Genomic DNA, 26938 nt, shown 5'->3' with positions numbered 1-26938 from the left:
CTTAAGTCTAGTGAGATATTCAGACATTAAACAAGTAAATTCACAAATACATATAGGGACCTAGTTTAGAATGCATAACCTAGGAAGCCCTGACACATGCAGGAGCAGCCAACCAGGAGAGGAATGGGCAGAAGTGTACTCCAGATAGAGAGAATAGCATATAAAGAAGCTCTGGGGTGTGAGTGTGGTGTGTTATAGGAACTCAAGGCCGTCAGAACTGCAGGATATTAAGAGAAGTAAAGTGTTGCTGAAAAGATGGTGAAGATGGGAAGGAGGTAATTAGATCCTTATGGGTCATGTTAATGACCCAAGGGGAGGTCACAGAAAAATTTTAGGCAGAGATGTTAAATGATCTGGTTTTTAAAAAGATCATTCTGGCTGCTGTATGGAGAATGAATTATAGGGTCACAAGAGTCAAAACTGTCAACCATCATGCCTGATGCCTGCTTTTGGTGGAAAATTTTTATTGCTCAGAAATCCTTCCGTTGCAAAACCCAACTTAAGCTAGTGTAAACAGAGAAGAGAAATTTGTTGGCCTGTAACCAAGAGTCCAAATGATGTAATCAGGACCTAATCTCTCATTCCATATCTCCCAGCTTTGTTTCATTCTGTGTTAGCTCACTTGTAGGCTAGTTTTTACCATATGGTTTCAGGCTTATGATGGAAAAAATTGAGCTCTTTCCTGGTGGCTTAAGCAATAGTCTGATGCCTACTGTTGATTGGGCCTGATTGCCTTGGTTTAGTTCATTTGCCTGTCCCTGAACCAATTACTGCCGGTGTATTCAATGCTCCGATTAAGCAGGACAGTGTCATACCTAATATTTAACAATCGCTACATGTGGACACTGACCAATAAGGAATGAGATCAGACCTAAACAACTGGTGTCAACATGGCAAAGCCATAGTCTACGGGTAGAATCAGCTCTACCAGAAGTGTGGGAGCTGAAAATTGGTGAGGGGTGATTTCCTAAAGGAAAATTCAAGTTCTATTAATTAATGAATGTTGGGCAGGTAAAATAAAAGTGTCTATGACAAACTGCCAATATGTAAAATAGCAATGTGTGTGTGTGTGTGTGTGTGTGTACACATACATATATATTCCAAATCTTTGTCTCCTGATGCAAAAAACCAATATTCTTTTTGGGACAATTGTTTTCTGTCTGAGGGATGTATGTAACTCTCAGCTCATATGCAGTAGAAAATGACTGATATCTCTTGAACTTTCTCACCTTCACCCACTTCTTATTCATGTCACATCATCAGTGCCCAATGCTTGGCATATAGTAGGTATTCAAGAAATAAATATGTATTTTAACTGAATCTGATTGAAATTCAGTATGTACTCTAGTGATTCATACTCAAGTACCTCCAGGAACGGGGAAGTGTTTCTAGAATCCTAGCATTAGATATGTGTGTACAAACATATGCAGTCCTCATACTGCATTCTGAAAATGTTGAAAACAAAACAAAAAAGGCAACTATTTGATAATTTCTCCCCAATTATGTGCTGTTTCTTAGAAAGTTTATACAGACCTGAAATTATCTTTTTTCACAGCTAGACAGTGTTCCTGCAAAATGCAGGTTGTGTTTTCACTGGATTGTTTTCAAAATTGGGCAGAAACTGATACATGAATATATATTAAGGTGCTGGGAAACAAAATATATTTTAAGCATACCTATAAGTAGCTAAAATAGCAAAACAATGAAACATAATGCTTTTGGGAGATTCTAGGTCTAACTAGAATCATCTATAATGGGAAAAAAGTAGACTGGAAAGTGAAGAAAGATATTATAGGAGTAGAGAATAGTGTAAGAAGAAAATCATAGACTTGCCATAGATGAACAAAAGTGGAGACAAATATTTAAAAGTGTACTATGAGTGGTAATAGTGCAAAGTAAGGTGAAGTCGAAAGCCAAAAAAGTTGATTCACAATATACTGCCTCTTATTCCTGAATCCTTTGGTGATTCTCTTTAGTGCTGGACTTTACTATACAACCTGTTTTAAAGGAAAAGAAACCCTTCAAAAAATACACATATGAAAATGAGTAGATTATAGTGTCAATCCAATTGTAAGCATCAACATTTTGTTACATTTGATAGTGACGTATTTATTTGGGAGTATTAATTACTTTGGAGGAAATGTTTGATCTCAATGTTATGTGGTCTGATAAAGTGATCTGAGTTTGTCTTCATTCTTTCCCTTACATTTCTTCTTTTGATTCTAGGTATCTGTAATTCTTCCTCACCAAACAAGCCTCCAGACTCTGCTCAGTCAAATAACTCCAGCCCTTTATTGAATTTCGGTATGTGTGTTATTTCCCAGCAGAATTAAAAAAAAAGTTTATCTAAATTATTAATTTACAGTAGAAGAGGTACAAGTTTAAATATGATTTGAGGTCGCATGTACAGGTTCCTATATTTATATTCTTTTCCATGCAATTTATATTTTTGAGCTCAGCTACCTCTTAACATTTAACATAGGACTGTGTATTCTATTACATAGAATTGCCTAGCATATGTGGAAAATAAAGCTAGGTAACCAAATGATTATGTTGGCATGTAGTAAATGAATGTGATTAGCCAAAGAAAAAATTCTGAGGTTCAATAATACTCCAGTTCAAGCAGTTATTAAAAAATATAGAAGTGTGATTAAAAATATCCCCAGCAGTTGCTACTATCTTGTATAACTCATTCAATAGTAGGAGCTAAAGCACAGTTTAAAGGAACAATTTGTCCAATTATCCCTAACTATAAGCTATAAACTTAAAATAATAATTCACTATTATTTTAAGCATTCAATTGTTCTAGATGCCATAAATTGATACTATTTAAAGTGGTATCATGTATACTATAATTTTTTGTAATAAGTATAGCAATTAATGTAAGACATTATGACTAAAAATTATTCACTAAAAAGCAGACTCCTGAAAGCGTTTGGGGTACCCCACCCTGAGAACTACTGTGTGTCTGTGGTGGTGTCCTTATCTGCATGGTCAAAACTGGCTTGCCACCATATCCAGATTGCAGGCGAGGAACACATGGAAGAGGTATAGCCTCCTCTTCTGGTCTTAGGCACGGGCCTGGAGCAACGTTAGCTCAGCTCACATTCTCTTGACCAAAACTTAGACATGTGCTACGTCTAGTCGCAAGCGAGACTGTGAAATGTAACAACACTGGGCAGACAATTGCACTTAGACAATTCTATTCCTGAAGAAGCAAGGAAAGATTTGGGTAGACGGGTAGCAGTCTCTGCCATGCCTGGATTATGATCCCTATCTCACCTTGGCAAAGTATTTAGACTCTCTGGATCTGTTCCTTGGGCTGTACAATTTTATTTGGATTACATTAACATAAGGTTTAAAATGTTATATAATTTATAATTTCCTAATATATAGTTAGGAAAAAAGTTATAACTAGAAAACATAAGTTATTTTTATGAAATCATTTAGTTAAAAATACTTATATAGAATATTTTATAACCTATGAAAACAGCAAATTTTGCCTTGAGCACAAATGTCCCCTGCTTCCTTCTTTTCTCTCAATCAATGATATTACTTGAGTAACTCATGGCCCACCTAACTTTAGAACAGTCTGTGATCTATTCTGAGGATAAAATATGAGCCGCCTCCATGTTATTTCTTCTCAAAGTTAAGCATTTTACCTACTTAAAAGCACCACTTTTTCATTGGCTCTCTCTTATAGAGGAAGCAACATAAATTGTAAGGAGATTTTAATCAAAAAAGTATTTAAATCTGAATGAAAAAAAATTAGTGGCTTATAAACATTTAAATTTTTCTTGAATTAGCCTATATGCAAAAAAAGGTAGCTCACTACTGTTCTAAACTATTGAGATTTGATGAGTGAAAAAGACTGACTGTACGTATTCCTCAAATTGCAGATACTTAGTCCTTGCGTATTATGTTCTATTCTCAGTCTGCCTGGGTTCCAATCAGGCTATCTGGACTGAATGGGTGATTTTGTGACTATTGTGGGAAACTATTTAACCTAAAATATTTTTTCTTTTTTTACCACTCAGAGGAATAAAATGTGCCTGAACTAGGTTGTATGCCCCTCCCCCATTTTTTTTTTTTTTTACCATCACTTTTAATAAATTTTAGTGAGTTTGTTTTTATCTTCTTTTCCTCCTTTTCTTCCAGTTCTGGTATAGTTTTTTGGGGGGTTCAGATGTAAGCAACACTTGAGTTAGTTACTACTATGTGCCAGGCATTGTGCTGGATGCTTTAACAAATACCTTATCTGATGCTTTCATCAATTCTGCAAAGTATGTAATACAATATTGTAAGATGATGAAATTAAAGGTATAGGATTATCTTCGAGTTTTCCTTTCTCTGTTTTCCTTTTGTTATTTCAAATCTTTTATTGCTCAATTTGAACTCCTAAAGTTTCTAAGTGTAGGAGTACCTGGAAAATATACCTCCATCAAAGAAAGGGGAAGTCCTATATTGCTGAAGTGATAAAGAACCAATGTCATCAACCTTCACATATTTTGAAAGTACCCAGAAATAGCCTTCATTGGTTGCGCAAAATTTCCTCATCCTTTTTCTTTGGGCCAGGTGGGGGAGGAGTGTTTGAAGGAGAGACGTAAATGATTAACTACATACTTAGTTTTTCAGGATTGTTTATTACTTTATTTTTTTTCTAAGCTTTTCAAACATAATCTCTTAGTAAATTGAGGGCTTTCTGGGTTGAAGCAGAAATATAACTAGATTTAATACAATAATTTTATAAAGTACTATTACTTCAAAAGTGCTTATTTTTCTGAAATCGAAATTTGCCAATTCTGAAATGCAAAGAGAATTCACAGCGAGTTATCACCTCACACCTGTTATAATGGCCATTGTCAAAAAACAAAAGCCAAGTGTTAGAGAAGCTGTGGAGAAAGGAGAACCCTTGTGCACTGTTGGTGGAGATGTAAAGTTGTGCAGCCATTATAGAAAACTGTATAGAAGTTCCTCAAAAAATTAAAAATAGAATTACCGTATGATCCAGCAATCCCACTTTTGGGTATATATCCGAAAGAAATGAAATCATTATCTCAGAAGAGATAACTGCACCTCACGTTCATTGCAGCATTATTTGCAATAGCCAAGACAGAGAAACAACCTAAGTGTCCATTGACAGATGAATGGATAAAGAAAATGGATAAAGAAAAGTTATATATGTAAATATTATTCAGCCATAAAAAAGAAGGAATCTTGTCTTTTGTGACAACATGGATGGACCTTGAGGGTATTATACTAAGTGAAATAAGTAAGATAGAGAAAGGCAAATACTGTGTGTTCTTATATGTGGAATCTAGAAAAGCTGAACTCATAGAAATACAGATTAGACTGGTTGTTGCCATGGGTGGCGGTGGGAGAAAAGGGGAAATGTTGGCAAAGGGTATAAACTCTCAGTTATAAGATGAGCAAGTTCTGGGCATCTAATATACAGCATGGCAACTATAATAATTAACAGTACTTTATTATATACTTGGAAGTTGCTAAGAGAGTAAATCTTAAATGTAATCACAATTGAGGGAATGGAGGTGTTAAATAACATTAATGTGGTAATCATTTCACAATTATATGTGTAAGTGTATCAGATCATTATGTTGTAACCTTAAACTTACATATGTTATATGTCAATAGTATCTCAAAAAAGTTGAGAAAGGATATTATAAGCTCAATTATCAAAGGCTATTATAATTAGGGTTCTTTATATAATTATTACCATTATTAAATTTTTAAGTGTGCTACAAATTTAAAATGTTAGTATTCTACTGTTGTCATTTAAGCATTAATTACTATAATATCTTTACAATCTGTTACTAAATTGATCAAAGATACTCGCCTAACCTTTGGGGGAAAATCCACGTATTTGCATATATTACAGTACACTCTAATATTCAAGTATCATTTCTATATAAAAAATCTTTTTTTCATTCAATTTAAAAAACTTTTAAAATTGTTCCATTACAGTTGACATCCAATATTATGTTGGTTTCAGGTATACGATATAATAATTAGATATTTACATAACTTATGAAGTCATCACCCTGATAAGTCTAGTACCCATCTGGCTCCATACATAATTATTACAATATTATTGACTATATTCCCAATGCTGTACTTTACATCCCCATGATTGTTTTAATAACTGGCAATTTGTACTTCTAAACCCCTTCCCCTTTTTCACCCTCAATTTTGTTTTTGTTCCTAGGTTTTGCAAATCGTTTTTCAAAACCCAAAGGACCAAGGAAGCCACCAGCAACTTGGAATATTTAACACAACTTTGGACTATAAGCTGCAAACGCATCTGCAAATGAGAAGACTAGAATACCTACCGCTAGCTAAGATATGTGCTCTATATTCATGGTATCAACAATGAAGATGTGGTAATGTGTTAATAGCTTCTAAAAGAAAAGCAATATTTTTCGTAACAAACAAAATCAACAATAAAAGCCACAATATCTTTCAAAAAAAAAAGCAATATGCAAATAAGTGCCAGAAGTTTTAAATTTAATCTCATTTACAGTGGATTGGAAACTGCAAAAAAGAGTTTGTCATTTGACCTTATGTAGAAAATGCTGTATGAAAAATTTTAGAATGGACTAATTTTCTATTTTGAGGAGTTATTTTTATTCGACTTTGCTTTTCTATGTAAATATAAACTTTAAAAGATTAGTAAGAATTGGCTCTCAATTAAAAGTCTACATTGCCAGGATTAACTATAAAAAGTGTTTTAAAAAATCTTATTTAGTGGTTGCAGTACAAAATCACTGCTTGTGAAAATGATTATTCCCTGGGAGTTATTTTTGCCTAAGTGGAGTACACCTTGCATATATTCCGAAATGTTGTGGAAAACTATAAAGTAGTTATATTTAAGAGACTATAATATGTAAATAATTACTGTAATCATTTTTTTATTTGTATATAACTAACAAGATGTTTGATTACATTCCTAATAAGTGTTAAAGTCATTCAATTACCAAATCTAGAATAATAATAGCTATCTTTTGGTATCATTTTCTTCACTTCAAAGTTTCTATATAAACACGTGCAACTTATACCCCACCAATCAGAGGTACCACTAGCTTAAAAATTTGTTCTACACGAATAAGGATCTACCATATTTTAAGACTATCTGATCTTTCAAATCTAATTTTATGTAACAAATTAGTGGGTAATTATTACAAAGGATGCCTCCAAGTTCTCCTAAAAGTTTATAACTTTTAGAAGTATGAAGTACTTAAACAGCATTTGTTCTCAGTAATTTTCATTAGGAAGCCAAATGAAGATGCAAATTGGATGAAATATTGTTTACTGTAGTGCAATGTACGCAATAAATGCTCAATAAAGTTTTTTTTTTTAAAAACTAACTTTAGTGTTCATTTAGCTGAATACTTCTCCAGGCACTAGTGGTATCAAACCAGAAATTTTATCTGAGTACATCATAATCAATTATTTCCAAATATCTCTAACAAGGACCAAATATACTTTAAAAAAAAAATCAGGTAAAATTTGAAGTGACAATGAAATTGTCAATGAATATCTGAGCAGAAACTTTGAACAGTGACGATTTGAGGAGTGCTCTCTGGTAGACACACTTCTCAAGTTTATGCAACCTTATACTTAGTTTAAAATAGCTTTTAAAAAAGTTTAAAACACGGTTTTCCATCTAGGGGTTTTTTGTGTGTGTATGTGTTTTTTTTTTCTAACTGTAGGGACGTGTTCAAAATAAAAGACTGACGTTACCCCCTTCCAGGCGTTAGAGGGGCAGTGGGTGGATGGCGAGACGGGGCGGCGCTCCCCCGGCTCCCAGGCAGTTCTTGCACCTGCCCTGCTACGCCTGTAGTTGTAACCATGGCAATGCCCACGGGAAGGTTCAAAACACTTCTGGACTGCAGCCCCACTAGATTTTTATGCAAAATCACTCTCATTTTACATGTTACTGGGTTCCCCTTTCCTCTTCATCTCATCGCTTGTTCAAGGGTAAAAAGGCCGGAGATTCTTTTACCTCACAAAGGTTAGGAGAGGAAAAGTGAAATTTAAAAGTAACTATGGAGACCACCAACTCCGCATAAAATGACGAAGGGGAACAGGAAGATGATAATGGGAACGCGCCGCCAGACTCGGAAGGCCATTAACATTGTTTCGGCCGTTAAGGCGGTTGGCGGCAACTCTCCGCCCAGCGGCGGTTGCGTCGCAGCCCGGAGCGTGACTCGGCGCACGCTCGCTCTCGGCCGCTCCACTCCGGGAGCCAGGCAGGCGGCGGGGGACGCGGCGGAACTACCGCTCCCATGAGGCCTCGCGTGGCCGGGGGCGCTTTACAATAGAGGCCGGGCGGCGAGGCCTGCGGAGAGGCGCTGGGAACGGCCGCTTCCGGCATGCTCGGCCCCGGACCCCGCTCCGCCGAGCCGCGGAGGGCCGGGGAGAGACTCCAATGCCCAGCGGGCCGTGCGCGGACGGCGCTTGCGCGATGCGCGGACGGGGGGGCGGTCGGGCCATTTAAATGTGTGTTTGTGGGTGAAATGGCTGCGCAGGTCGGAGCGGTGCGCGTAGTACGGGCGGTGGCGGCGCAGGAGGAGCCGGACAAAGAGGGCAAGGAGAAACCCCACGCTGGGGTCTCGCCGCGGGGAGTGAAGCGGCAGCGCCGAGCGAGCAGTGGGGGAGCTCAGGAGAAGCGGGGGCGGCCGAGCCAGGACCCCCCTCTCGCTCCCCCTCACCGGCGGCGTCGCAGCCGCCAACATCCCGGGCCGCTGCCGCCGACGATTGCAGCCCCGACCATCCCAGGCCCTGTGGAGCCTCTGCTCCTGCCGCCTCCGCCGCCACCTTCGCTGGCACCCGCCGGGCCGCCCGTCGCTGCCCCGCTCCCGGCCCCAGGCACCTCGGCCCTCTTCACCTTCTCGCCCCTGACGGTGAGCGCGGCCGGGCCCAAGCATAAGGGCCACAAGGAGCGGCACAAGCACCATCACCACCGCGGCTCCGATGGCGACCCCGGCGCCTGCGTTCCGGGCGATCTCAAGCACAAGGACAAGCAGGAAAACGGCGAGAGGACTGGAGGGGTGCCTCTGATGAAGGCCCCCAAAAGAGGTGAGAGCGAGCGAACTGGCCGAGCCTGGGCTCTAGGTCTTAGTACGGATATCCCGCCCCTTTAGCACTGAAAGACGCCAAAGCCCTGCTCACCTCCTGCTGCCCTACTCTCCTAAGCCCACTGGGGTGGACTCTACATTTCAAACCGTTGACACAGTCTGACCTACTTGAGGCTTCAGGCTTCCAGGCCGAGCTGTCAGTTACTAACTAACCCTCTTACTAGCCCCCCAGCCCCACTCCCCAAGGTTTTTCCGACATTTTCAAAATCAGCAGGGTTTCCGCGCCTTGCGGGTCCTTGGTGTGGGATTAGTAGGTGGGGTATTAAAAACTGCCCTTCTGGAGTAAAGGCTTGTCGCTAAAATGCTTTTTTCTTGTTTTCCTTGATGGAAAGCTTAAATATTCACTCTCCTTCCCTCCAGAATCTTCACGGGCATGTTTTGGGGCTTTAACGAGTTTGAATTTTTAGAAAGGTTGCTAGCCTCACTGGTTGCCTTAGTTTCTGCAAAGTAAATTAGCAAACGCAGTTTATCTTCGTTTCTTTTTTGTCTGGAGGTAAAACTCATTTTTAATTTTCACGTTAGATCTTAATTCTCAGAAAAGGGATGGGGAAAGTTGTGTCTTCCCTTTGATCCTGGGAACTGGGACCAATCGTGCCCCTGAAGAGTGGGACGTGTGCAGTAGTAGATGATAGAAGCAGGAATTCCAGTTGCATTTTATTTTGTCTGGCACAACAAATTGAGAGTTTGTTTAATTCCAATAATCCTCGCCAAAGTCAAGAATATTTAATCCAGAAAATATAGGACTACGTAATTAAGCAGGGGTTTAGAGAAATTAGGTAGGCCCAGATTGGTGTCTTCCAAGTACCTGTAGCATTATTTATAGTCTCTGTAGAAGCTGGAGGGGTTATGAATTCTGATTATGCCATGTGTTTGTACTTTGTATAAGATTTTATATCATGTTCTCTCTCCTGAATATTGTGTCTCCTCTGTTTTTCTTAGTACTGGGCCGGTTAGGTTATTACATGTTAATGAACCAGTATTTCAGTTTATAAAGTTTTGTGAGTATTGGATTCCTTCACATATTTGGTCTTGACTTAGGGCTAATCAAATATTTTTTGTGTGTGCTACTTTCAAATAGTACAATTTATTGCAGATAATTGCTCAGTAAGTATTTATTGAATTAAATCTTCCTTCCTTTGGTAGGACTTGTGTCAAACTGACAGGAGTGCCAGTTTCCAATGTCAATATACAATTATCTTGCTCTGTTTTAGTATTACCTTTATTTCTCACCTCATTTCGTGTGTGTGTGCATGCGTGTGTTTGTTAACTGCACAGAGCTAGAGGGAATCTTAGAGATTGTCCAATTCAAATTCGTGTAGTGAAAGTGGAAACTGAGGCCCCAAATTAGTACCAAGTACAAATATTAAAAAAAATAATGACTCTTTGACGTAATAGAGAGTAGAACCCAGACAAGTTCAAGTTCAAGTCCCCCCATGTTGCTTTCTCTTTTTTCTATTTATTTTTCCTACTTCTTTGCTTACCCTTTTCCTTGGCATCAGATTGCCAGTAGCCAGCTCCATCAGGAAATTCTGACCTAGTCCCCATTTTATGTAGGGATATTGGCAATTACATGTCACGGTGGCAGCTACATGCCTAATAATAATTCACAATGTGCTTCTCTGAAGATTGCACAGGTCCTGTGTTCTTTAAAAACCAAACATTTAACACAATGCTGTTCAGCAGAACTTTCTCCAGTGACAGAAATGTCCTATATCTGTGCTGTGCAGTGTGGTGGCCATTAGTCACGTGTGTCCCTTAAAACAAATCTTGAAGACTTGAAATGTGGCTAATGTGACTTGAGGGACTGAATTTTCTATTTTACTTAAATCTAATTAATTTATACTTAAATAGTTCGTCTTGGCTAGTGGTTACCATGTTGAAGAGCACAGCTCGAAACATTTGTAATTTGCCAGTATGTGAAGAAGAGAAGCGGATTAAGATCATTTAAACTTTTTTAAAATTGAGATATAATTAACATATCTCAACAATATAAACATTAGTTTCAGGTGTACAACATAACGATTCACTATTTGTATATATTGCAAAATGATCAGCACAATAAGTCTAAACATTTTAACTTTTGAATGAGAGACTGTCGAATCCATTATATATTCTGGTGGGAAGAAGACTCCCAGGCCAGATATGCTGGGGAAAAACTGTAAAATGTAAAAGCCTTCTAGATATGTGACACACCCTGGCATTTTAGAAGTTCTGAGAACCCTACAGAAAATAACTTGGTTCAGACTTGTTTAATCTAGGCTTTTGCACACACTTTGGATACATCCCCCCTCCCGCTGAGCATCTTTATACTTGTTACAGTGATACGATGCAGAAGACATGCCTCTGGAGTCAATCCGAGTTTAAATTGTAGCTCTCCCACTTAACTGTGTGATGGTGGGCAAATTACTTTAACCTCCCTCTCTCAGCTTCACTTTTCCTGTTTGTTGAATGAGTTGTGGTATTTCTATTATAAGGTTGTTGTGTGGTTTAAATGGGGCAATACATGGGAAGCACTTAAAACAGTGTGGCTGATATTAGGCATTATTACAACTGCCTTTTGTTATTTTATCACGCTTAGTACTTGAAACAACTCTTAAGATTAATAAGGAGGGCGGCTGCACCCTTGTAATTTGCAGAGCTTTGTTTTCCCTTCCCATATCAGATTTTCAGAAACTACTTCAACTTTTTATTTTGAGATAATTATTCACAGGAAATTGCAAAAGTAGAACAGAGGGATTGTTGCTCTTCACTAGTTTCCCCAAGTGGTTACACATCTTACATAACTTGTGTAGTATCAACACCAGGAAACTGACATTGGTACAATAGTGTGTATGTACTTTTAGATTAGTTTAACCACCGCTGTAATCAAGATACATAATCTATTCATAGTCTTAGGCATCTCTTATGTCTTCCCACCTTCCCTAACCTGTAGCAGCCACTAATCTGTTCTCCAACTCTAATTTCGTCATTTCGAGAATGGTGTGTATATATATATAATATATATATAATATATGGAATAATAGGGAAGTATGCCATCTGAGATTTTTTTTCCCACTCAGCATGATGTCCTTGAGATCCTTGCAAGTTATCGTATGTATCAGTAGCTCACTACTTTTCATCACTGAGTAGTATTTTTTTACTGAGTAAAAGTTTAGAGAATTCTTCATATATTACAGATATGAGTCCTTTGTCATATATTTGGTTCACAGATATTTTCTCCCAGTCTGTTGCTTGTCCTTCCATCCCGTTAGCAGAGTCTTTCACAGAGCAAAAGTTTTAAATTTTGTTGAAGTTTATTGATTTTTTTTCTTTTTATGAATCATGCTTTTAGTGTCATGGCTAAAGTCTGAAGATCTAGATCCCAAAGATTTTCTTGTCCCTCTTCAAAAAAAAAAAAGTTTTCTCATTTTAACTTTTACATTTGAATCTATGATCCATTTGAGCTAATTTTGTATAAGGTGTGAGGTTCAGGTCGAGGTTCTTCCTTTTGCCTGTGGATAGCTCCAGCACCTTTTGTTGGAAAGGCTGTTCTTCTTCCATTGAATTACTTTTGCACCTTTGTCAAAAATCAGTCCCATGGCCTATTTTTGTACCACCTGTGAGCTAAGAATGGTTTTTATATTTTAAATGGTTGAAAAAAAAGCCCATAAATGGTGAAAATCGTGAAATTTCAGATTCGGTGTCCAGAAATAAAGTTTTACGAGAACACCGCTCTGCTCATTCAGATGTATTGTCCGTGGCAGCTTTTGTACTACAGCAGCAGAGCAGAGCCGTTGAGACAGACCATATGGCCCACAGAGATTGCTCTCTGGCTCTTTTTAGAAAGTTTTCTGATTGCTGAGGTAGATCACTCAGCTAAGAGACATGTTCCTGCCCGCAGCCCAGCAGTATTCAATCCAGACTCATGTATAGGTTAATCACAAAATTTGGATTCCAGACCTTTGGAGTTGCTCATAAATAGTTGAAACAAAAGTTTTAATCTATAAATGCTAAGGTAAACTTGCTTCATCTGTAAAATGAGAAATAAAGGAATTTTGAAGTGACATGCTTGAAATTTTCTAGTTAGTAAGTGATAGAACTGAATCTAAAACCCAGTGTTGACTCATGGCCCAGTTGGCTTTCCACTTTCCAGTAATCACATTTTGGATTGTTAAGTTAATAAGGAGATGTTAAAATGTTTTTTTATTTCTTATAAACAATAGGCTTGAGTCTTAATTAACCTGACAGTTACCTATGCCTTTTGAAATCTTAATTTTTTTCTCTCCCTCTTATTGCTCGTTATAAGAGTAGAAGAGACTTTCTCCAAAAAAAAAAAAAATCAAAGGAAGTAATGCTTTTTAATTATTCTTGGTTACATTTATGATTTTAGTACTATTTGTTGAAAAAGGAAAGGAGGAAGTCTATCCCCATACTTTTCTTCTTCAGTGTCATTAAATAACAGGATGGCTCATATGTGTTTGTGTGTGAGTCAGTCTCCTTTTCTTACAGTTTTTTTTATCTTTGACCAACTGCCCAGCTCGGTCACAGGGAGTATCCCGAAATTAGACAATTAATTGAAATTTTCTGTGTCAAAAGCTATTGGCAGGAATTTTAAATCCAGACACAGTCGATTGTTTCGTTGATAAGAGTGGAATTATTTTGAGATTATAGAGAACTGAAATAAACAGATAATCTCATTTATCAGAGCAGCAACTTCGGGAACTGGTATTTTTTCATACTCAACCAGAAGGAGGCAAAAAAGCCTTTAGGGCATAGAAATTTGGTATAACATAATGCCATCTTCTGCATAAGATAACATCACGCAGAATTATCATGTAGTTGGCACCCAGTAAAATATTTGTTGACGTAATGCTCCCTTTATTGGAGTTTCTTCTAAGACACCTCAAGTCTGCGAATTGTAACTAGACAATTTTAGCTGATCTAGCACAGGAGTGTTGCAGAGAAGGCAGAAAGACAGTGGAGTGGAGTGTATTTAAGAGTGTTTTAGAGTCAGACAGGTAGAGTTTGAATCTTGATTGTCATCTGCTAGCTTTGTGACCTAATATGAGCAACATACCTTGTTTAAAGCTCTGTTTTCTTCTCTGTAAAAAGATTTGTTTGAGGATTAAAATGAGATAACATATGATTCCTAGTAGACATTTGGTGAATAATAGTTTTCTTCCCTCTTTCAGAGATTTTTTTTCCTTTTTATGTGTTTCTCTTATGGTACAATACATTGTACCCTAGATTGGTAATTTCTAGCTTTAGTTTTGATATCTCAGAGTTATTGCCAATTATTTCAGGAAATGTTATCAAATATTATTAAAATAGTATTAAAGATGGTGAGGATACTGTGATGAAGGCCTTACATTTATTGTCTCAGTTAAATTGGTATTGATAACATTTTAAGATGAGAAAACAAGTTTAAAGAGGTTTATGAACTTGCCCAGAGACTTGAGTAAGCAAGCAGTGGAGCTGGGACATTAACCTGTTTTTCTAACTGTAAAGCACCTGCTCCTAAACACACTCTATTGCCTCTACAATGAACTGTTTTCAGGTAATAATAGTGGTAAACATGTATTGGGTTCTAGGACGATTCAAAATACTTTCTATACTTTGTTTCTTTTACTCTGCACACTGACTTTATGAGGAAGTACTGTTATTTCCCTCCATTTACCAATGAGAAACAAGGTACAGAGAAATTAATTTGAAAAAAAGGTTAATACTACTAGGACAGGAATTCAAATCCAGCCAGCCACTCTTAATCGCCATAATGGGGGACGGGGTGTGGTTAAAGTAAGAAAATGTCGTAAACATACAATGCTTTACTAAAATAATGTGCTTCAAAATGAGCATTTTTAGTTTTTATTTTTTTAGGGAGGTTTTTATATGGAATTGGAAGAACTTAATTTTTTTCAGAAAAATTTAGTCTTTTTATTATGATGAATAAAATATAAAAAAAGAAACTTTTTTGCTTTTGCTTATCCACCATGATTTTTAGGAATTGAAGATATTATACTTTTTTCAGTTCTTTGATTTAAGCCTAAGAATGATGTTATGATTTACGTTTTGTAATGTGGAAAGCTGATTTTTTTGCATTAATGAAAACTGTCAATAGCAATATTAAATTATATTATTTGATGATAATATTAGCACGTATGAGGATTTTATTGATAGCATGTATTAATTTAGTTATAGTTATAATGACTTTTTTAAAGACAGCTAGCAATTTCTCAGATTAATGTTTGTATCTTGTAGAATTACATACTTATGTTTATATTTAGTATCAGAGTTTGAATATGTGAGAGGTTTCCTTTATCATAGTGTAGCTGACTCTTTTTCTATAAAAGAACTGTTGTTGATAAGTTTTAGATTTTGCACTACAGGGAAATACTCAGATGGTACTTTCTGAATACATTATTTTTAAAGTTTCATCACAATTTCATTTTTTTCAAATTGACAAACATTAAAAATTTTTAAATTTATTTCTATTTTTTATTTTTATTTAAATATAGTTGGTCTTGAATACATTCTCTGTTGGAAGGCTAACATACTCTACCAGAAATGGAAAGATTTTGAAGACTTTAGATACTGACTTTTTTAAAAAAAATTGAGATGTAATTGACGTTTAACATTGTGTAAGTTTATGTTGTAAAACGTTGATTTGAATCTTTTATATTGCAAAGACATTGACTTTTAAATAACATTTTTAATTTAAGGCAAGGCAACCTCAGTATCATTCTCATAAAGCAGCGATGGCTTACTGTAATAATCTTTTAATAACTCCATATGTATGCCATTCTCAATTAACTGCTGCCACAATAATTCAGAAATAAATTTTGTCTATTTATGGAAATTCATTAGCTAGTGTCACACAAGTTGTGTCAAATTTGTCTATAATCGAAAATGAACTTTTTGTATGTCAGCCTTAGATAAGAAAAACAGGATTAGTGAGTAGATTACTGAAATTTATTTCATATTTTCCATTTTTATCATGTTAAACTATGAGATTACAATCAATTTAAGATCTTTTTCTTTATACAGTTTTTTTTTTTTGAGATGGACCCAGTTGGACTAATCGAATGGTTCTTATATAAATGAGTTTTGGAATAAAACCCATAGAGACTTGGCCATGTGGGAAATGCCATTGGTAATCTGATAGTAATATAGAAAATGTGTTACAATCAGGGCAGCTCCTTGGTGTTAATTTCAGTGGCAGATCTAGGTCACAATTCATCTTCTGCATACCAATACCTCCTCTGAAGCTTAAAATAACAGGATCTATTCAGAGATATTTTTTTTTCCCTGTGAAATTGCTAAAACATTTAGCAGAGGGTAATTAGATGATTTTTAAAATTGGTCTAACCTTTATGTTTAATGGCATTAACATTTAGTTACTTGGGAGAATTGCCTAAATTACTGACTTGATATCTGGGGAAAGTATTTCGATTAATTTTATTTGGTAAGAAATATAAATGACTGTTACTAAGTGTTTTAATGAATTCTCAAACGTTTAGTTGTGTGTAGAATAAAAGATTACTTTTCTCTTGTCAATTTAAATAATCTGATTACATGTATATTTTGGTAAATGATCTCAGTTTAATTACACGTGATGTTTGCAAATGGTTTTCTTTTTGTTTAGAAGCAAGTATTAAACAGAATGAAAGTCTTTTGGTATCTATACACTTTAAAGTCTTTAACTTGCATTTTAAATATTTTCTTTAGAAGATTTTATAACTCGTAATATCTGGCGATTGAAATGATTTTGTATAGAGTACTACAACTATCATATAATTACATATTATACCAGGTAAATTTTTACTGTGAAGTTTATTGAACTTGTTCTTCCCAGGTGTAATAATAGGATTTATTGGAGTATCTGTCTTAATGCTGAATTAGTTGAAACATGTGAGAAATACTGTTAGGTGAATAAATTCTATACAGTAAATACCACGTTATGCTTGAAGGTCGATCAGGACTATAGCTGATATTTAATTCTAAATTCTTGCTAGGTAAATTTTCCAACTAGTAAATAAAAGATGCCATTCTATTTTAGGTTGTCAATACATGATAATCCATTAAAATTAAAAAAAATTTAATTATAAAAGTAATATATGTTTATTTTGGAAATTAGAAAATGCAGATAAGCAATAAAGAAGCTAGACATTTATAATCCTACCATCCTAGATAACTCCCATTAACACCTTTGTATGTATTTCTCCAGGTATTTTTCTGTGTTATATACTAGAAAACATATATAGATAAGTCAGACATTTCCCTGTCTTCAGGTCTTTTGCTTCTCCCTGGAATATTTTTCTCTGGAAAACATGCTTGTCGTATTATTTAGGACTCAGCCTAAGTGTCACCTCTCAAAGAGAGCTTCCCCAGCATCTAGAGTAATCTACGGATACTTTCTTTTTCTTGTCCAACTGTGTTGTAAGGTCCGAGAGAGCAGGGACTGTGTCTTAGCTAACACCGTATCGCTTGTGCCCAGAAGTGTCCTTGGTCCATAGTAGGTACTAAATAAAAGTCTGAACGAATGAATGTTTAATATTATAAAAATGGGGTAAGAGTATACATGTGTTAGATAACTCTGGAAAGAAAGGTAAGACATATGTATATGTATGTATGTGTATGTATATATATACATACATATATCCTACCTTAGATTGCCTACAGACTAGAGGAAAGGTGGAAAATTAAATAAGTAATAGTACAGACTATGTTTAAGTGCTGTGATGGGAAGTACAGTAATAAACGCAGTAAGAGTAGCTATCCAAATCGGATGGGAAAGTTATTAAGAGAAGGCTTTCTGAAAGAGTGACAATGTCAGTATTTTGTAACCTTGTAATTTGTCAGTTCTTTTCATCTATAATGTAATTTATAATGGCTGGGTAGTAGTTTAACATTATGTAAGTACCAGAGTTTAATTTGTATCCTGTTATTGGATGGACATTAGGGGATTCTCAAAATAATACTGTCATGGATATCTTTATGTATCTTCAGTTATTTTCTTATGTAATTTTTACTTGTGAGTGGAATTTTTTGGGCTGAGAATTATAAATATTTTCAAGGCTTTTGGTACATGTTAATTTTGGAGGGTACCAAATTGCCCTCCATGAAAGTTGTACCAATTTATACTTCTAGCAACAGTATATGAGACTGCCCCTCCACCCCCAGTCTTGGGAAGTTGGTGGGCACATTGGTGTCCTACAGTTTTATTTGCCTTTGTTTGATTCACCTGTATGTAACATAGTAATGTGTAGACTGACAGCAAAATATAAAGCAAAATATATCGAGCTTCAATTTAGATTCAACAAGGGTTACTGAACAGGTATACCATACTGTATAGCATATGTGAAATTAATGACTTGGATATTTCCTTTAGTTTGATTGCAAGTCATTTTAGTTACATGCTTATCTTTGCATTATCTGCTTTTTAGCATAATCTTCAACCTATTATTATATTTTAAGGTCATTGTCTCATTCATTTTATAAACATGTAAGATGTAATGGCAAATTCAGAGAAACTGGAAATAGGCTATTTAATTTGAGATCAAGTACCTTAGGAAGCTTGTATGTTGACACTAGACCTAGCAACTAACTTCTTTTTAATTATTGTGGCCAGAAACACCAGATGAAAATGGTAAAACCCAGAGAGCTGATGATTTTGTCTTGAAGAAAATAAAGAAGAAAAAGAAAAAGAAACACCGAGAAGATATGCGAGGAAGACGCCTTAAGATGTACAATAAGGAAGTACAAACCGTCTGTGCTGGCCTGACGCGCATCAGTAAGGAAATCCTCACCCAAGGACAAGTGAATAGCACTTCAGGAGTTAATAAGGAGTCCTTCAGGTATCTGAAAGACGAACAGCTGTGCCGGTTAAATTTGGGCATGCAAGAATATCGGGTACCCCAGGGAGTACAAACACCTTTTATGACTCACCAGGAGCATTCTATTCGCAGAAATTTCTTAAAAACAGGTACTAAATTTAGCAACTTTATTCATGAGGAACACCAGTCCAATGGTGGTGCTCTTGTCCTTCATGCTTACATGGACGAACTCTCATTTTTGTCTCCAATGGAGATGGAGAGATTTTCTGAGGAGTTTCTTGCTTTGACATTCAGTGAAAATGAGAAAAATGCTGCTTACTATGCTTTAGCAATAGTGCATGGAGCGGCCGCTTATCTCCCAGACTTCTTGGACTACTTTGCTTTTAATTTCCCCAACACTCCAGTGAAAATGGAAATTCTGGGCAAGAAAGATATCGAAACAACCACCATTTCAAATTTTCACACTCAGGTAAGGTCAAATCTTTGCTAAATTTTTTAGTCATTACAGTTACAGTATCTCAGCAGTGTTAACCTCATTCTTTCGCATAGCACAAATCAGTACATTTTTGATAATTTTCGGTAACGGCATTTCAAATTGTTTATTTCTTTAATTGAAAACTCTGAATTGCTGAAGTTCTTTGGGACGTGGCTTATTGCTTGTTTGGTCTAAGAAATGCTTCATACACGTTCTACATCTTTACAAGTCTTTACGGAAAACCAACTTGAAAACAAATCTATTCTTTCACAAATCAGGTAACGTTGGTGTGGAAGGTGTGATTTAGATCTGGTAGCCTCAGTATAACTTCAGTAAACTTGCCTTTTGTGTTATAACAAAACACACGAGGGCATTGGCTGATTTATTTGCCAGGTTTTTGCTGCTTTCGTTTTCCTTTCAGTAACTTGTTGGCAGTCTACCCCAGAAACATACCTTATTTACGCGACTTGGAAGTGTCACCAGGAAGACCGCCACAGCCTCTGCTCCGTCTGCCTGTGCACGGTTGTAGGTGAAGACATTTTCTGAAGCCTTGCCTGGGCAGCTAGGCTTAAGTCAGCAGGGAAACCTCTCCTTCCTAACCAGTGGTTTTTAACCAGACATTTTTTTCAATGAAGTTATTTTAGGGCTTAAAACAAAGTTGAAAATACGTCCTAGTTTTTTTCCTGCTTGCTTTTCTCATAAGGATTACGAAAGTGAATGGTCAGCTGTAAGTTTGTATTATAAATATAAATTCTACGCAAGTTTAGTGGAGAACATTACACTCTTTAGAGATTTATGATTATACAACCTGTTTTTTCAGGTTACCTAATAATTTGCTGCCATTCTTAAGATTTTTTTTTAGGTAAATAGATTGTTGCACAGTAAGACTCTCAGCTTCCTGCCTTGTAGTGGTTTCAAGCCACTTCAATTTGAAACCTCCTCTAACTTGAATCTTTTTAGTGATTCTTACCATCCTTGCCTCCAATGAGGGGAGTATCCAGTTTAGATTTATGAGCTTCAGAATTTCTCTAATTGAAGTTCTCTCTGCAGTAGAGAGAGCAGGAGCAGCCAATCTGGAGAGGTCGCAAGATGGGGGCTGCCCAAGATGTTGGAACACGATGTGCAATAAAGGGCTTCGTCTTGGATTTTGGCCTTGTTACCACAATCAGGTACCGAAGTGCTGACTTTTGTAGTAGATTTTGTTTTTTCTTTTTCCTTTTTTTTTTTTTTTTAAAGAAGTTTTGCCCTTTGAAGGTTAAGGAATCCTATTTTTATCAATATTGTAGAAGGGACTGAAAACTGTTCTACTATAGTCCATAGTCCCCGTAAGTCCCTACTGAAATTAAGAAAGAAGGATATTGCTGAGAGCAGAATTAATATGCTCTGTCACTTTTTTACTTTAGAAAAGTGCAGCAAATTTTCTCTTCTAATTGACATAGATCAGCAAGCATACCTGAGAAATAAGCCAGAAACTTGGGGGAAAAAAGTCTTGGTTTTGTGATGGTGACTTTTTAACTTTCATATTAGTTAGTAGTGGATCAAGTTTATGTCAATAGACAGTACCCAGTCTAAATAGTTAATAAAAGAAGATATCTTTAAATATTCCCTGCTGATTTTTGTCCTCCGATTAATTTTTTCAAATGGAGCTGAAATTTAAATGACTGTACCAACAACTTACCTTGAGATTTACTTTGAGATTTATAAAATCATCACTTTTTAAGAACATATCAGATTATTATTACATTAGCTATCATTAAACACTTCAACCACATGAAAATATTGAGAACTGTTGAATAAGTCTCATGTTCCAGTGATCCCGGCACTTAATTTTATTTATGAATTTTGAGTCATTGGCGAGAAGTATGAGATGGGTTTGGGAGGTCAAAGTAGCCTACGAAACTTTACATTTACACTTGTAAAATCTTTGGCAGATGTTGGGATGGAAGCTAACATAGTAGTTTAAATTTATTTAGCACTTCACGGTTTATATAAATGCTTTCACGTTCGTATCTGAATATCTGAAACAACCTATTTGATAGGTAAGCAATTTTATTTTTTGTTTTCCATTAAAGAAGCTGAGGCTTGGAGATGTGTATTGTTTTCCAGGGTCACGCAGTTAATGAGTAGAAGTCAGTGCAAACCTGGGCCACTTGAACTGGTGCAGCATTTTACCATCCTCCTTCTTTACTGCAGCCTTTGAAGAAGAGACTAGTGATGTTATTTGTCTAACACTGTGGTCAGTGAAATTAAAATGCCTCAGTTTCACATGGTATTCAGAAGGCTATTCTAATATTTTTAACAAATACCTTTAGTTTGTCAGAAATTAAGTGAATACATTAGGAATTTTGGACTTCTGTGTTTTGTGAAGTCTTAGGAAGTTCTGTTAATCCAAAAATAAAGTGAAGTAAATTTTTTATTACCTTGGAGACACAGTCAGTAGAAGTTATAGTTTAAATATGTAACCATAATAATTATTCATGACTGTGTTTCAAGATAGTTTGTTCAGGAAACATTTATTGAGAACCTGCCATGTACTAGACATTCTTTTCTTAAGAGGGCTAATTGATGAGCTCAGTCTAGTGGAGAAGATGAACAAACCAGCGATTATAATACAGTTTGACAAGTACTAGCATAGAGGTATGCATAGGGAAAACAGTTGTAATAGAGGGAGCACAGTTTGTAGTGTTACCTAACTCAGACTTGAGTAATTACAAAAGGTGCTTGAAAGCATGTGCTGCTTGAGTGGAGTCTTGAAAGAGGATTAGCACTTAGCTTAATAAGGGCATTTAAGCAAAGGAAATAATAGCCCATGCAAACACACGGGGACTCTAGAGAATGTGGCTCTTTCAGGGAGCTGTAAATAGCATGACATGGCAAGAGTACATACTGATTGTTAAGGGGTGGTGAGAGTTGAGACCAGCGAGATAGACAAAATCAAGATTGTGATGAGCTTCATATGGTGTGCTAAAAAAAGTACTTTTTCTTAAAGGTAATGGGGAACATTAGTGAATTTTAATAGGGGATTACTACCATCGAATTATGTTGCAGAGATTATACAGTGGTATTGAGGAGGGAAATGAGATTGGAAGCCAGAAGACTGGTTAGATTACTATAGTAATCAGATCAGAAACGATCCATGTCCAAACTGTTATCGACACTAGAGAGGAAGGAATGAAATTTGAGAAATAATTAGAAGATGAGATTATTTGCATTTGGTGAGAGGGAAGGCTCGAGTCTTAAGATGTGGTTTGGACAATGGGTGGATGATGGTGCTGGACACAAAGTCAATATAGGATTAAAAAGCTGCTTTTGTGGGCGGAAGGTGGTGAGTTTAGTGAGGTAGTTTGTGTTGGCGGAACCTGTGAAGACTGGCAGTTAGGTGGTTAAATACTGGATCTAAGATTGGGAGACATGTTTATGCTGAAGATGCAGAGTTGGATCTCATTAGCATATAGGTGATCCAGGGACAGCATTAGAGTGGAAAAGAGATGAAGCTAAGATTGGAATCCCGTGATGCACCCAATGTAAGTACGTTGAGCATGGGAAGATGTCAAAAAGAAAGAAAGGTAGAAAGAGATTTAGGATACAAGTTTTCTGTGTTTTAAAAATGATGGCGTGATCTAGTATATCCACATGAGAGATCAAGTACGGTAAGGATGGCAAAACGTTCAATTGCTCAGGTAGGACTTTAATTGGAAACATTATCAAGACCAGTGTTGTATAAACCGTGGCCATCTTAATATTGTAAATATGCTTTTTTTTTTTTTAGAAGCTTGCTACTTAACTTGTGCTCTGTGTATGAAATTGGCATCACCAGGGAGCTTGCTAGAAATGCAGACTCTCAAACCTCTAACCAGATCTTCTGAATCAGAATCTGCATTTTAACAAGATCCCCAGGTAATTCATATGCACATTAAAGTTCGAGAAACACTACTTTAGTATTTGTCTCCATTAGCTGGAGGAAGTAAAATATAGCTTTGTTTTGTATAAGAAAAACTATAGCTTCCATTATTTTTACATTTTTAAACTATTGTAGTGGCCAAGCTAGGATGCATATTTGGGTGGTTTTTTCTTTTAATAGTCTATAAAACTCAAATATTCTAATATCAAAAGAGGCAAGTTCATGCTAAATATCTTTTGAATCACCAAGCTGATCCTCAAATTTAATTACTTAACTCTCAGCAGTTGATATAGGTTAACTTTGTAAAGTTTGAGTTTCTAATCTAAAGGACTACAGTATGGTATGTATTTTTACAATTCTTTAGGATTATTCAATGAGTATTGGCTAAATAATAATTTTGGCCAAAACATTTAAGTGTTTATGGATTCTTTTGGTTAATTTTACAGAGAAAAATTAATGTTCACTTGGAAATGTATTTCTCCCTAAAATACATGTATATGTTTAGGAATAAATATAATTTATGATTTTTTGCTTAGGTATTAAGTTGTGTAATTATTGGCTACTAGAAAACTTTTTAATATGGTTTTAAACTTTGAAGTGTTAGTTCTGCAACAAGTGTGTAATATTTGGCTCCCCTCCTTATAAAAATCCTATGGCAGCTGTTAAACTGATTATTCTAGTCATCCAATGAACTAACAGGATTCTAGGGTAGGTGGGAACCATTTCCAAGCCTTTGTTTTATATACGAGGAAGGTCATATTTTGGTTGTGACCTTCCCCAAGGTTATATAGTGGTAGACCTTCAAAGAGGAGTTGTTTCTTCCTCTGTCTCTGAATGGTATTAAATCCCATAGGTGAGAGTTTAGCAAATTTTAATGTGCATATAAAATGCAGATTTTGATTTCGCAGATCTGGGTTGGGGCTTTACAGTCTGCCTTTCTAACAGGCTCCCAGATGATATTGCTGGTCCATGAACCAGCCAGGTTATAGGTCTTAAATTCTGTACACGAATTGCAAACAAAAGCAACAAAAAAACCCACCAAAAATATAGTGAAGTTACATGGGGAGTTGTTTTAAATATAACCATCTGAGACTATTTTCACCTTACAGCAGCTCACTATTTAAAGCATGTATATGGAGAAGGGTGTGTATGTGTATGTGCTGGGGAGAGAGAGGATTGGTTAAAAAAGCATATCTATCATAATAGGATTTTGATCTCTTTATCTGGCAAATGTGCATATTTTAAGTTCTGCTTTTTTTTCCAAAAGATTTCTATATGTATACAATATTGAAGTCTTCCTGAGGATTACAGCTCTTTATTTAGATGTTCGTATAAATGTTACTTTTAACGTTAAAATGGTAATGGCTCCTGTTTTAGAGAAAATCAGTAAATGTTATTTCTTCACTGTGAGTTGTGGCAAGGCCTAAAATGGGCTTATTAGGTGTTTTCCATATTTGATTAATATAATTAGCACTTTATAATGAATTGGTACTAATTAAGAGAGTAGAATTAGTAGAACATTTTGAGAAACTCAACTACACATCAGTGTGTTATGTAAAAGAAAGAAATATTTTAAGAAGCTGGCTTTATAGAAAAAAAATCATAAAAATGGTAGTTTTGGTTCTTTTTCTGTCATTCTAAGTACAGCTTAAATCTCACTTTTGACTCACATAGCTTTTTCACTGTATGTTTTAAAGAGGAATGCTTTTCTTTTCACAGGTCACAAGGTTAGGAAGATTGGTGGCTAGCTTTTTCCTTTCTGTTTTTTAAACAATCGGCTTAAATAGCCTTCTTCCTGAAACATGAGTTCTGTGGAATAATTATCCCTCCCGCACCCACTCACAGGGTTTTCCATATAGTGCATTTCTAACTTAGTATTCTTCTAAGTTTTGTTTTGTTTTGTATTTAAGAATTTGTTTTTTTAGCAGCAGTTTTAGGTTCACAGCAAAGTTGGGGGGAAGGTACAGAGATTTCCCATATACCCCCTGCTCCCACAGGTACACAGACTCCCCCATTATCAACATCCCCCACCAGAGTGGTATGTTTATTTATTACAATTGATGAACCTATATTGACACATCATCATCACCCAAAGTCCGTAGTTTACATTTCGGTTCACTCTTGATGGTATACATTCTGTGAGTTTGGACTAAGGTATAATGAAATGTATCTATCATGGTAGCATATTTTCACTGCCCTAAAAATCCTCTCTGCTCTGCTTGGTCATCCTCACCCCCACCCCCACCCCCTGTCAACCATTCATCTTTTTACCATCTCCATAGTTTTGCCTTTTCCTGAATGTCATATAGTTGGGGTCATATAGTATGTAGCCTTTTCAGATTGGCTCCTTTCCCTTAATAATATACATTTAAGGTTCCTTCATGTCTTTTCATGGCTTGATAGCTCATTCCTTTTTAGCAGTGGATAATATTCCATTGTCTAGATGTATCACAGTTTATTTATCCATTCATTTGTATCTTGGTTGCTTCTAGGTTTGGCAATTACGAATAAAGCTGCTATCTTCTAAGTTTTTAAATGACTTATAACTATCCTTATTAAAAGGTGTATTGAAACACAGTTGAGCTTATTTAACTCAGCAATTAATACAGGATAACTTTGTAAAGTTGAGTTTCTAATCTAAAGAACTATATACTTGTTGTCAGCAATATGTATAGTATTCAAATATAATTTCAACTTTTATAGATATTATAAATATATTTTTCAAATGCATGCAAAGCTAACTATTATTTTCTTAGAGGTATTTCCCCCTTTGATATCACAGTTCTTTCTCCCTTCCCACTTTGCCTTCTGTTTTAACTCAAGGCTGGGTTTTCCCTGGTTGGCATTATGTCTTCTGTTTCCATGGCAGCCTTAGTTTTTTTGTTCTTCGGCCTCTACTTACCTCCTTCCAATCCTAACGCTTGTTTCTTCTTTCACTGTGGGAGGTGGTAGAACTTAGCCTGTTCTTTGCTTTTAGGGCTATTTCCAGGCCAGAGCTTCTCAAAACTGCTGGGTCCTAAGAATAATCTGAGGTTGTTAGTTCCAAATATACATTAGACTCTCAGGTTCCTGTAATGGAAATTCTGATTCATGAGGTCTGGGGCGAGGCCTGAGATAAATACCTCAAGTAATTCCATTCCTATCATCAGGCACGTTTAAGAAACAGCATTTTAAACTGTATTCCATCTACCATTACTCTCATTCCCTTTATATGACCTGTAGATACCATCCTCTTAGAATTTCATTGGGTCATAAACCAAGGGCTCTTGGAGATAATCTTGTCTAACCTCTACATAATGTAAATGTTTTTAAAATTCATTTTTGGATTGATAATTATTCAGGAGCTTGTTTCTTCATAAGGTTTCATAAGGCTTCCTGTGGACCCTCAACATTGCGGACCCTCAACACTTATTTGGTCAACTTGCTTCCCTGTCCTTCATGATGATTATTCACACTTTTTATCTGTAGACATCTTTTTTGCATTCCCTCCTATTACAATAGAGAATATATCCCACCACCTCCTCAAAAGCTAATTCTTCTACCTGTGTTCTGGATTCTATCCCTCACTTTGCTTAGGATTTTTTTTTTAGTTGTC

The 26938-nt window shown here is 36.2% G+C and overlaps 2 protein-coding genes across 5 annotated transcripts in view; both read left to right on the top strand.

The window, feature by feature from the left end:
* The window catches only part of PTPN22 (protein tyrosine phosphatase non-receptor type 22), a 48105-nt gene extending 40412 nt beyond the window's left edge, over positions 1-7693 (top strand). For all 4 annotated transcript variants that reach the window (XM_039841241.1, XM_039841240.1, XM_039841239.1 and 1 more), the window contains 2 exons: positions 2227-2304; positions 6224-7693. In XM_039841241.1, coding sequence (XP_039697175.1) covers positions 2227-2304; positions 6224-6288 — 143 coding nt within the window. In that variant the 3' untranslated portion in view covers positions 6289-7693. The remainder of the gene's footprint in view (positions 1-2226; positions 2305-6223) is intronic.
* Positions 7694-8332: 639 nt separating this feature from the next.
* Positions 8333-26938, top strand: part of RSBN1 (round spermatid basic protein 1) — a 39199-nt gene continuing 20593 nt past the window's right edge. Inside the window, exons 1-2 of the mRNA XM_039841243.1 lie at positions 8333-9096; positions 18763-19436. Of these exons, the coding sequence (XP_039697177.1) occupies positions 8391-9096; positions 18763-19436 (1380 nt within the window). The 5' untranslated portion in view covers positions 8333-8390. The remainder of the gene's footprint in view (positions 9097-18762; positions 19437-26938) is intronic.

This window comes from Pteropus medius, unplaced genomic scaffold (assembly GCF_902729225.1).
Source record: "Pteropus medius unplaced genomic scaffold, Ma_sr-lr_union100, whole genome shotgun sequence".
NCBI classification, from domain to species: domain Eukaryota; kingdom Metazoa; phylum Chordata; class Mammalia; order Chiroptera; family Pteropodidae; genus Pteropus; species Pteropus medius.
This window is presented reverse-complemented; position numbering and strand designations above follow the sequence as displayed.